At 37.3% G+C, this 12352-nt stretch overlaps 1 protein-coding gene across 1 annotated transcript in view; it reads right to left on the bottom strand.

The window, feature by feature from the left end:
- Positions 1 to 2653: 2653 nt before the first annotated feature.
- LOC132543791 (actin-binding protein WASF2-like) overlaps positions 2654 to 12352 on the bottom strand; it is a 33735-nt gene continuing 24036 nt past the window's right edge. Inside the window, exons 2-6 of the mRNA XM_060207314.1 lie at positions 9338 to 9625; positions 9012 to 9165; positions 8574 to 8697; positions 7137 to 8118; positions 2654 to 6904 (exon numbers count right to left, since the gene is read on the bottom strand). Coding sequence (XP_060063297.1) covers positions 6726 to 6904; positions 7137 to 8118; positions 8574 to 8697; positions 9012 to 9165; positions 9338 to 9605 — 1707 coding nt within the window. The 5' untranslated portion in view covers positions 9606 to 9625 and the 3' untranslated portion in view covers positions 2654 to 6725. The remainder of the gene's footprint in view (positions 6905 to 7136; positions 8119 to 8573; positions 8698 to 9011; positions 9166 to 9337; positions 9626 to 12352) is intronic.

Genomic DNA, 12352 nt, shown 5'->3' with positions numbered 1-12352 from the left:
GATGAATATATTTTATTTGTATTTGAATGATAGAACATAGTTACACCTTTATCAAGCTGATATTGCTGTATTCATCCAGCACAGCATGTGGTAGATTAGTATCCAAGTAAGTCAAGGAAATAAACTCTCTCTAACAGCCATCATGTTGTCATGTCTTCCTTTAAAAATGTTTGTAACTTTTTATAATCATCCCTAAAATGTTCAGCTAAAGTGTACCAAAGTAGCTTCTCTACAAATCACTCAATCTTGTTTATACATCAGAAAACAAGAGTTCCACCAGGGAAACAAATGATGGCCAACCAATGTCAAAGTAAAATACATAAACATTATTTGTTACAATTTTTACAATGTTTTACAGTGAGATCACTTGTTGTAAAAACAAGTTTCCATATTTTTAGTCATTTTTGAAAAGTCCTGTAAGTTTTTTGCAGTGAAAATGTCAATTCTTTCACAGTGCATTCAGTACCCTGATGGAACAACAGCTCTGGTAAGAATTGTAAAAATACATAGCCTAGTAGAATTTGTGGGAAGTAAACTTTATTGTACTGACCCTGACCAATTAGATTTTTAATGTTAGTGTTCATAAATTTTCTCTCTGAATTATATAAATTATTGGACTTTTTTTTAACATCTTACATGTGACCTATGTGAACTGCTGTATAAAAATGACAGAAGAGAATTAAAGAAGGCAGAGTGACATCACTGAAATATTTTGTAAAAAGTTGATTCAAAAGTAAGATTGGGGATCTCCAAAATTGTAGATACAACTCCCACCAAGTAAAACATTACTACATCATTTGGTGATAAAACACACCAATTTTAAAGGGATCTGTCAAATATTGACAGAAAAGATCTTGTTAAATTTCAAGAAAAAAAATATCACTTAGCAATACCTTCAATATGTATTTTTGCAATTCCATTGAGACATGTAAACCCATGGACTTAGATAGAACAAGAGGCCCATGGGCCTTAACGGTCATCTGACTACAAAGACTTTCAGCAGGGAGAAGGGTTATTTTTTCTACTTTGAATGAAATCTTACTAGGAGGATTTTTCCACAATACAGATGGTAGTTTTGGTGAGGAGTTGGTAATTGTAACAAGTGTTACCTATTATTTGATAGCAAAGTTGGAGCTCAATCCCACTGGTGAAACTTGAGAAGTTTGAAATAGGTGTTGCACAGGAAAACCAAGATTGCATAATCATGTTACAAAATGGCCTCCCTGGCTGTCGTATTGGGTCAGATGACACAAAAATGATAAAATTTTCAGTCCCCTATTGTTCATTGTCAGTCCATCTGTCCTTAAACAATTCTTGTTATTGCTATTTGTGGTGAAGAACTGGAGGGATCTTTTTCAAATTTCATGTGTAGGTTCCCATTAGTCCCTAATTGTGAATTTTTCAATTGTTGGACTGATCCAATGAAACAACATGGCCACTAAGCAGCCATCTTGGACTTGGACATAATTATTGCTTTTCCTGGTGAAGTACTTGACAGATCATTTTCGAATTTTGAATGTAGTTCCTAGTTGTGTACTATCCCATTTTTGGATTGAACTGAAACACAACTTTGCAGAAAGGCCACCATCATGGGATCTTGACAGTAGTAGTTTGTTATCCTTACTTTTGGAGAAGTATTTAACAGATCATTTCAAAATTATGCATAGGGTCCCCGAGGTGCCTTTTTGATTTAAGCATTGATAAAAAAACAAACTGGCTAACAGGCAGCCATCATAGATTAGGACTTGGAAAGTACTGAATGGATCCGTCTCAATTTTCATCTATAGATTCCCTTGGTGCCTAGTCCTTTTGGATTTTTGAACTGATTAGAAATATAAAATGGACAAGCAGCCGTCTTGTATTTTGATACGAAACTTTGTTTTTGCTTTTTCTTGAGAAGTACTGAAATAACTCTCAAATTGCACATTAAGTGCCCCATGGTCCCTGTATATGTATTTCAATTTTGAGTCTGCTAGGCAAAAATTAAATTGCCGAAAGGTGAAACACTGGATGGACATTTCTCAAATTTTATACATGTATATAGTTTTTCCTTGGATCCTTTTGATTTTGGGACTGATCAGAAAAATAAATTACAGACAGGGGGCCACCTTTTATTTGAGAGTTGAAGATCATTATTGCTATTTCTTGACAAAAAATTTCAACTTTAGTTTAATAAGGACAGATAGAGGAGAGAAGAGAAGAAAGGAAAAGATCGAAAAGATCCATTTGGTAGAATGACCATAAGTAGCATATATAGTGAATAAGAAATGTATGAAGTCTTGGTTAACAGGTTACCAAATATAACTTGCGATATTGTGCAGAAAGTGGCACAATCTTAGGGACTAATGAACAGAGGTAGTGTCACTATCCCAATTCTACAGCTGTGGATAGAAAGCCTGATCAGTTTTAAAGAGATTGATTGAGAGTCGGGCAATGGTGCAGAAAATAGGGTTGATAACTCTGCCAAAAATTATCTTTTCCAAAGGCCCTTCAGAAAATGCACCATGTCATGATTGAGTGTACAAAGAGATTTCTGTTGTATGTAGCTGTAACATGGTTAACAAGCTTGCCTTGTCCTCTGTTGTAACACAAAATTGAACAAAACTCACCATTACATTAAAGTTTTAAAAAAAAAAACAAGAAAACTCAAATATTGTTATGATGTGAAGCCAGATTTTATTGCCTAAATACAGCAGAATGGTGCAAGAGTGAGCACCGTATATGGTTATGTACAGGATGGGTACAACAGATTACAGACACTGTACACAGGACACCATATACAGGTGGACACTGTACACAGAAAGACACCATACACATAAAGACACCATACACAGGTGGACATTGTACAAAGATGGACACTGTACAAAGGTGTCCACTGTACATAGATGGACACTGTAAACAGGTTGTCACTATACACAGGTGGCCAATGTACACAGGTGGACACTGTACACAGGTAAACACTATATAAACAGTTTATCATACTTGGTGTCCATCCCAATGCTGGGTTAATTAACTATAAATAAGGTAACACTTTCTCCTGTAATGCTGATGTAACCACTTAAAAATACAAAAATTATACAAAAAGGGATCAACATGATGTCTTTAATTCTGTAGGATACTTTCCCAATCATTTTCTGCAAGTCACCTGAACACTTAAATTAGATTCCATCAGAATTCCAGTTAAGTTCTATATAAGATGATCAGGACATTGTTTTAGAGAAAGCCCATGGTTTATTTTGAATTAGTGATATTTTAAACTGTAAGAAAATTGGTTAATATTTATATCTGATAGCTTTAAACATAATTAAAAATTACAAAGAATGAATACAGAAAAAGCTTTATAAATATGTGTATTTACAATGACATGGTGCCCAGCAATCTTACAATGAGCACCTCTTAGTGACATCTGTATCTCTTTGGTAAATACTGAACTAACCAATTTTGATAAAAAATCAAAATATTCCAAGTGGAAACGTGTTACAATACAAGCCCTTATATTTAATAGATAATAGAACAATTGTTAGAGTCAAGTGTTGATCATATGCTAAACTTTCCAAAGTTCTTAACACTGTAGATGTGTTAGATCTAACCAGTGGAGCATTTTATCTTGGGTAGGTGCAAAGGGGGCAAAATGATTTAACATAGCAAAGGAGAGAAAATTGTAATGATAAGCCACTTTTCTTTTAGGTTTGATCTCGACAAAATTTATTTATTTCATTTATTACCGATTCCTTAATCGTAAAACTTTATTTAAGAAATGTGTTGATTCCTGCTTTTCTAAACAAGGAAATCAGTACTTCAGTCTTAGTGAAAAGGACATTGGTTCACTAACTTGGTTTCTGTTTCATATTTAAAGCTTAGGTCTTTGGAAATTCCTTGAATGGTTCTGTTCCAAGAATAGACCATAGAAATGAACTACTTTGGATAGGGAACTTAGCAATAACATAGGAAGGGTTTCTGGCGATGAAAGAACACAGATATTGAAATAAAATGACGCAATACATCTGGCATTTCAAAATTACTAATTGCTACATAATAAAAATAGTAGTATAAAGAGTTTTGTTGATAAAGTATCATTCTACCAGCCTCTCTAATGTTATAGTCACAGTAGCTATAACAATGTAGAGAATACCAGGAATGACTACACCACCACACATGCTTAACATCCAGAAATCACCACAATATATTGTCAGGCACACTACAAATGTAGTACACTGTTATACTTGGTTAAATACAGTAACCTATCATCCCTTAATGACCACAATGGACTGGTCCTCTCCATTGTCGGCCAGTCAACTGTGATCTGAAGGGAATAATAAATGAGAAACCACGGAAACCAATGATTAATTAATGAAATGTACATATAGGCAAACATACATTACTTATATCAGCATTCACTCTCAAAATATATGTGTCCAATTCTGAAATTTACTATCATTGTACAGCTGGTATCTACCTGGTGTCGGTTACATACGTACATATATATAGAGTACTGTAATTTAAATGAGAAGTTTTTATCTCCAAATATAAAACTACACAATTATATATATAATAGGTTACAGATAATCTCTCTTCAATAACATCAGAGCAAAACACATTCTATATACACACATCACTTTATAATCCTTTTAATACTTTTATTCTAAAAATGGCCGTCAAGCTGCTGACGTTTGAGTGTTGAAAAATCCAGATTAGTAAAACACCAAAAAATAATTACTTCCTATCCTGAAAACAGTGCCACAAACATTTCATCATTATAAGCAGATCTCTAGAGATTGCTTAACATGAAAATACAGTTAAGTCATTAGCAATTTGGTTTTGTTTGGTAGCAAGTTCTTTATCGAGTATGCCAAATATATTGAAAATTATTGATATCACAAAACATGTGATATCTTTGAAAAAAATGTAAGAATAATGAATGTACATAAATTTAGCCTTGATACATTCAATTTTGAGGACAGTACTCTAGCAAGGGTATATTTTGAGCACTCTAGTCTGTGTAACGATCACTGTTTGTGTAGTACCGGGATAGATAATCGCCACAACAAACCCCACTTTCTTAATATTGCACAATAGTAAACATATCTATACACATCTCCTTTATATGTACAATTTTGATACTGGTACAAGGATGAGAATACAAAAACAGGAGGAAATGTTTTTCAAATACATATACCTGATTTTCTTCTCCTGAAATAGACACTGAACATTTTGTGTCAAAAGGAAGTAGCTCAATATGATTTTCAATATAAGAAGGTAAATTTGATCACACAAGCTGTTCTCAAACTGACCATACCAAAATTGTTTCAAAAACAATTACAACTACAAACACTAACAGAATATAAACAATGTTTGTATTTGGTTGACCTCATGATAAATGTCAATTTACAAAAGTTCAGGAGATAGGAAGACCTAGATCTTACCAGCAGCTAACATCAAGTCACAAGTATAGCACATATACACAAAAAACACATGTACATATGTGGTGTGAACATGTCGATCACACAGCACAAATATCCTCAATTACCTCCCCTGGTCTTCCTCGGCCAGCCACTAGAGACAAGCCTGCAAGATACAAGCTTGTTATTACTTTTAATGAGTTATCTCCCCTGGTCTACCTCGGCCAACCACTAGAGACAAGTCTGAGAGATACAAGTTTGTTATTACTTTTAATGAGTTATCTCCCCTGGTCTACCTCGGCCAGCCAATATAGACAAGTCTAAGAGATACACGCTTGTTATCACTTTTACTGAGTTATCACCCATGGTCAACCATGGTCAGCTATCAAGAGACACATGTCATTTCTCATATTGGGTTAACTCTTATGGTGTACTATAGCCAGTCACCAGCCTGGGAGACACTGGTAGTTATTTCTTGCACTGAGTTACCTCCCCTGGCTTGCCTTGGCCTGCCACTAGAGACAAGTCTGGGAGACACTTGTCCTTACTTGTACTGGGTTACCTCCCCTGGTCAACTTTGGCATGCCATTAGAGACATGTCTGAGAAACATTTGTCATTTTTGATGTACCAAGTAGGGGAGAAGTGTGACCATACAGCTTGTATTACAGCTTATAATCACTTATTACACTGTGAGATGCAAGTCAGTTGTGATACAGCGAGGGAAACCTAGCAGCCATGAGGTTTACTATACAGGAAGAGGTCTTTTCCACCTATTGGGGGATTTGATCAAAACAGGATTCAGACAACATGTCTGATTAATGATATACAATGAGGGTTAGTACAATACCATACATATATAATAATTATATTCAAATCTGAATAATTCAAATCATTACAAGCAAAGTGTTATGTCAAAAGTAAATTTATAGCTTGTGTGTATAAAACTAATTCTATGGCAACAGCCATATAGAGCCTGCGAGGGTAAGTACAGTAGTAGTTATTTCACCACTCTAAGTGACAGTCCTCAGGCACTGCTTCATCACTCTTAAGTATGGACTAAGGTCAATTTCCCCATTTTAGTCCACTGGTATAAGTAGTGTGGAATAAGTACCACAAACACAAGCATTTCATGCTTTATCCTTCATGCACGCGACACAAACCATATACTTTCCAAACCCTCCTTTTCTGAAATCAGAATTTCCTACCAAACCTTCAATGCAGCCATTACATAATCCTGGGTAATAATGCAAGCTTACAGGTTATATGCTTGATTGACCAATCACATTCCTGGGTAAAATGTTTCCATAGTAACAAATGTTATCCAATCAGTTCCATTCTTCCTCCGAGGATCCATCCTCACTCTCTGTGTCGCTTGCCTCCAGGGCTTTGCGTCTGACCTCGAATGCCCGATTCATGATGGAATGCACATCAAAGCGTCCGGTTGGTGTTCTCTTTTCTTCTTCCTGCTTCTTGCGATCCTCCACCTTCCTCAGCTGACTGTACACTGTTCAAGTAAAAAACAGTATTTCATTTTGAGAACTACAAAATCAAAAGATTTTCATTGATGATACAAAATAACAACGTTGTCATAACATCACAATTAAATCAGTTCTGATACACCCTCAAAACATTACCAACAACATTAAAGGTGTTAGAACTATCCACATGGTATCTTATATCTGAGGATACTCTCCCTGTCTTGTTTACTCACCATTAGCTATCACATCTATACTTACATTCTTTGTTGCGAATCTCCTCCAGGAGGGCGCTTCGTCCACTGCCTGGTGGTGGCGGCTCAGGCATATTTCCTGTTGACGATGTAGTCATTGAGCTAGTTGATGAGGAAATGGAGGTTGTGTCAGGGGCCATGTGACCTATACCATTCAGCTTTGGTTCTGCAGGAGGAGGAGGAGGGGGTGGAGGAGGAGGGGGTGGGGGTGGGGGCAAAACACCCATGCCTGGAGGAGAGGGTGGCGGTGGTAGGTTGACTGGAGTGTCTGGTGTCTGTGAATTTGGAGGAGAAGGTGGGGGAGGAGGAAGGACAGTAGAGTCTTGTCGTGCAGGACTAGAGTGGTGTGGTTGGTGTGCTGGGGAGTGTCGGCTATTCTGATGGACCAGTGGGTGACGGGGTGGTTGTGGGGTTGTCTGAGGGCTGGGGGTGTATGACATGTGCGGATCTGGTGGGGGTGGTGGTGGAGGCAAGCTATCCCTTGTAGATGGACTCTGTCGGTCACCCATGTTTGGAGGAGGAGCAGGTGGAGGCTGGGAGGGGCGGGCAGGACTCTGCATCACAGTGTGTGGACGTGTGGAGTTTCTGTTTGGTTGGTGCTGGGGAGAGGAGTAGGGTTGATGATTGGTGTAGGGTGGAGTTGGGAATTCCTGTTCAGGTATATGCTGCCCTGATTGTTGTGGGTACCCCTGGGTTTGTTGTGGTGGAGGACCAGCAGGATGGGGCCCATTGACCTGTTTCTTTTGATGTCCCTTGGCCTGATTGTGGCGAACGTCCAGACTGCCTGGCCGTTGATGTTGGTCAGACTGACGGGTATCATTATGGAGTTCCTGTGAGGAGTAGTGGTTAGCAGAGGGCTGAATACCAAGAGCCCTTGGATCCTTGTAATGTTCACTGAACTCTACACCCTGTGCTGCATGGGCATATTTTTCTTTCTTTGTGACAACCTGTCGTGGGCGTCGACCTCCTGCTTGCTCTTTACCAGGTCTCTGAAAAACAAAGCAAAAATTATTCCAATGACAACATTAATTTGTCATTTTGGTGGAAAACATGAACAAGAGTATCAGTGACACTGATAAATGCTCCCTAAAAATGGTTTAATTAGACACAAAGTTTAATCAAAGGGCATTCATTCCGTAATTAAGAAGTTGCAGACCCTGAATTCGATATACTGCACATTCTCTTAGTATGACCAATGTAAACACCAAATGTCAGTAACTCCTCAATCATAGAGACGTATGGTTCTTTTACACAGCACTTCTCCTTATCAAGATCTTTGTGATGTGCTGCAGACAAAACTATGACAGAAGGACAGACAAATGGACAAAATGACTGAGGAACGAATGGACAGACAAAGCAGTGATTATATGCTCTCCCTTTGGAGGACTATAATAATCAATTTCTATATTGAATTCTTAACCAAGACGTTTTATGCTATACATACCTGTCGTTTCTTTTTTCGTAATTCGGTTCGTTTTTGTTCGATGTCTTTTTGAATTTCTGCATACCATAATTCAAAGAAGTAGCCTGGATCAGTATAAAATTTCATACTGTCTCGTCCATCCTCCCTAGAAACAAAAAGTATGACATTAACATGGTCTCTCTCTTACCTCAGAGTGAAACACTTGGAATCAATTATTTACTACTGTAAGAATGTCTTAAAGAATGAAAATGTGACCGAGACAACTGAAAAAATTATCAAAGCCATTTCCTGGTTTTATTTCTCAAGGCGCAAAAAGTCATAATGAAAACAAATAAACAAGATGTTAATTCTGTTTATGTGTTATCAAAGTGTTATTAATCTCATACAAATGTAAACATGTTGTACAAGACCAGTTTACCTCAAGTAAAGTATGACTAGGGCATTTTCAGTAAAACTAACCTAAATACATCTAGTTTGCCAAGAGCTGGAGGCTGATCGCAATGGTTGTAGCTGTTCTGGATGGCACGTGGAATAGTATTCTGTGATATCACCTGTTGGTCATGAGGCATAGAGCTCTTAAATGGCTTCCTGAGGTGGATGTCCTGTAGTGATACTGAAACAACAGATAATTATAAAAGTTATTGCCCTGGAATAACAGCTAACTTGTATTCATTATTTTATTTCTCCAGAATTATGCTAACAAATAAGTGTAGAACTGCTACTAACTGCCTTGTTACTGCTGTCGTAATGTACCCAGTATCTTATTGTTTACATTAGATACATACCTGGTTCCACTGCTGCATCAAGTTGGGTGACCTTGTCCCGAAGGTGGTCAATTCTGTATTGGAGCTGACCGGCCCGTTTGTTAAACAGGTCAGCTTCGGCCGTGAGCTCCACAAACATGTCCTCTGCATGTTTACTGAGACTGCTGAGCTGAAGGATGATGTTACTGAGAGTGTGATTAGTGACACATTCCAATTCATTAGTAACTGACTTGTCCACTTCCTCACGGCTCACCTGTGTCGGCTCTATACACCGCTGTATGAACGGCATGGCTACTTACTCATCTGACCCTGTCAAAGAAGATGATTCATCATTATTAATGTAACAAAATACCAAGGACTGGACTGTGCTCAGACATAAGTACTTTCTATTGCAAATTTCACATGTTAATTACTAAATACTAAATTGTATGAAGACATGTAGAACAATCTCAGTATTTGTCATCGTCTCAGGGACTGTGATATCTCAGTCAGTGAAGAATTAGACCTTCATAACATCAGGTGAAATATCCAATCCCTACTTAGAACATGTGTTTTCTTAGAGTTCAGATGTTGTCATATGCTGTGATGGTTGTAACAAGAGCTAGAAAATCTCTGCTATATGATCTGGAATATCATGTTTGCAGGCCTCCAGTATGTGTTCAGTGAAGTAGCCGTCAGCTAACACAATAAGACCCTGTCTTAGATGAACCTGACAAGGACATAAATACCAATCAAAATTAGATGAAAAAAGGACAACAATGAGTCAAAGAACGTAGTATTTTGTGATAAAATTTGAATCCTATCTGAAAATTACTTGTAGGCTTCATTGTGTAAAGTAAAATTTTGTATAACAGGAGGTTTATTATGCGATTTGGCATCAACTATGTTCTATTAGAGAGGAACATGTAAGAGTATGTAATGTTTCTCAATAATTATGATTTTTCAGTCAAGTGTCTGCCATGCAATCTTATGGCCAAAAGAAACCTTGTTATACACAGTATTTTTTGTATGACTTATTTTCTGTGTGTCCAGATCACATTTTCCAAATATTTGTTGAATTAAGTTACAAAGATATATAGGGGTTCTCAAAATCTGAGAGAATCTCGGAGGCAAAGCTGTAGTCCAACACTAAAAAATTTCAGTCCCAACAATCCCAGTACACAGTATCTGTAAAAGACAAGTATATATGTGGGGTAAAGATGTAGAGTAAGAATGGTATCAGTGTTGTTAAGCTGTTGTGAGGGCATGTTGCATGTGTCTGAGGTTATTTATAGACAAACACTAGTGTGTATTTATCATATCCCTAATAATGACTTACTGAATACCACACAAGTATGAAATATCAAACAAATTAATAAGACAAACAACAACAAAACAAGCTTGGTTAGTACAGAAGTATAAACCGCACTCACACCACACAGGAATATACTCCACACGTATATAATATTTTATTATTTCCAAACGAAAATGAAAACAAGAAATGCTTTTTCATGAAAACCAATGTTTATCAGTTGTTACACTGAGCCAGGAGAAGAAACTGAAGAAAACCAGGATGAACATATGCCTTAAAAAAACTTCAAAAAAACATGCTGCTGACAACACAACAGTGCATCTGGTAAAGCCTTGTATATCAATGAGGTTATACCATTTCAGCGAGAGCATGCACTCTAAAACAGTGGTGGTACTAGGTGGAACTGTAGTGGTACTAGGTGAAACAGTAGTGGTACTAGGTAAAACAGTGGTGGTACTAGTTGAAACAGTAGCGGTACTAGGTGAAACAGTAGAGGTACTAGGTGAAACAGCAGTAGTGATACTAGGTGACCTTGACACTGTGATATATCCAATCAGTGACCTTGACACTGTGGAATATCCAATCAGTGACCTTTGACACTGAGGAATATCCAATCAGTGACCTTTGACACTGTCATACATCCAATCCAAAATCAGTAATACTGGCAGCTAATAGCTCAATCTAGCTTTCCTTAACCGTTCAATATGTTTTTTTCACAACAGTTCTGTTAGCATGTCTAGGATTACTTGAATGCACCTTTATAAAGCCTTTTATATGTTACCAATGAGAAGAACTTTCATGTCACCAACAGGAATATAAGAACTAGTTTGGACACCAGGAAGAATTGTAATAAAGGACCCAGGTTTATACTGTACTGTTTACATTTCAACTTGTTATGTGTGCTTACTTCAGAAGGTTGTTTACATCTTTTAGAGGAAAGAATTTCAAAGTCATCTGCCATGTGTTTTACTTCCACAACCATAAAAAGCATAAAGATACTACACCAACAGTGTATAACCGTATATGTGTGCCCTTATTGATCAAGATGTTTGGTCAGCCTGGTCAGCCTGTTTGGTCAGTCTGACCAGTGGGTGGAGTTTCAGCCCCACATCACTTAGACTGGACAGGATAATACACACAGCTGCCATGTTTAGTGGTAATTAAGCACAGTGTGGTCAATAGAATACATTTGTAGCTCCAAATTGTGACTAGTATAACACACCAGTAATGCTAGCCTACAATTACATGTAATAGTCACCTTATCCTGATACTATATATATAACAGAGTGGCTAAATAGCAACCAGCATGTACTGATATAGAGGTGTATAACACCTGGGATACCTATCACCATAAAAGGTCAAGATACAAGGGTCACACAGGTCAGAATCCTGATAGGTCATGAAGAATTCTGTGTAAACCATTGCAGTCTACAATTTATAAACTGTACTTCCTTTTTTTTGTATCACCTCTAATTACTTCTGAGATTATTGTTATGATCAAATCACTGTTGAGTCAAATACTGCGTTTGTGTTGAATATGTTTTGTGGTCCATCCCTTATAAATTCTACCAAAATTTCCTTTTTTGTGTCTTACATTCAGGTGTCACCTCGTCTCAGGTAAAAATTTCCTGGCATCAGTCCGAATGACTGAGTGTGATCAGCACCCAGCTGCCAGAAACTAAACGCTAATTACCGCGCCAATGCTGATTGATAAAAATACTTGTCATTGAAACATTTGTTTAGGA

Source organism: Ylistrum balloti, unplaced genomic scaffold (assembly GCF_031769215.1).
Source record: "Ylistrum balloti isolate Yb309-2 unplaced genomic scaffold, AGI_CSIRO_Ybal_v1 Utg369764, whole genome shotgun sequence".
NCBI classification, from domain to species: Eukaryota; Metazoa; Mollusca; class Bivalvia; order Pectinida; family Pectinidae; genus Ylistrum; species Ylistrum balloti.
Note: the sequence above shows the minus strand (reverse complement) of the source record. Positions and strands in the feature narration are given on the sequence as shown.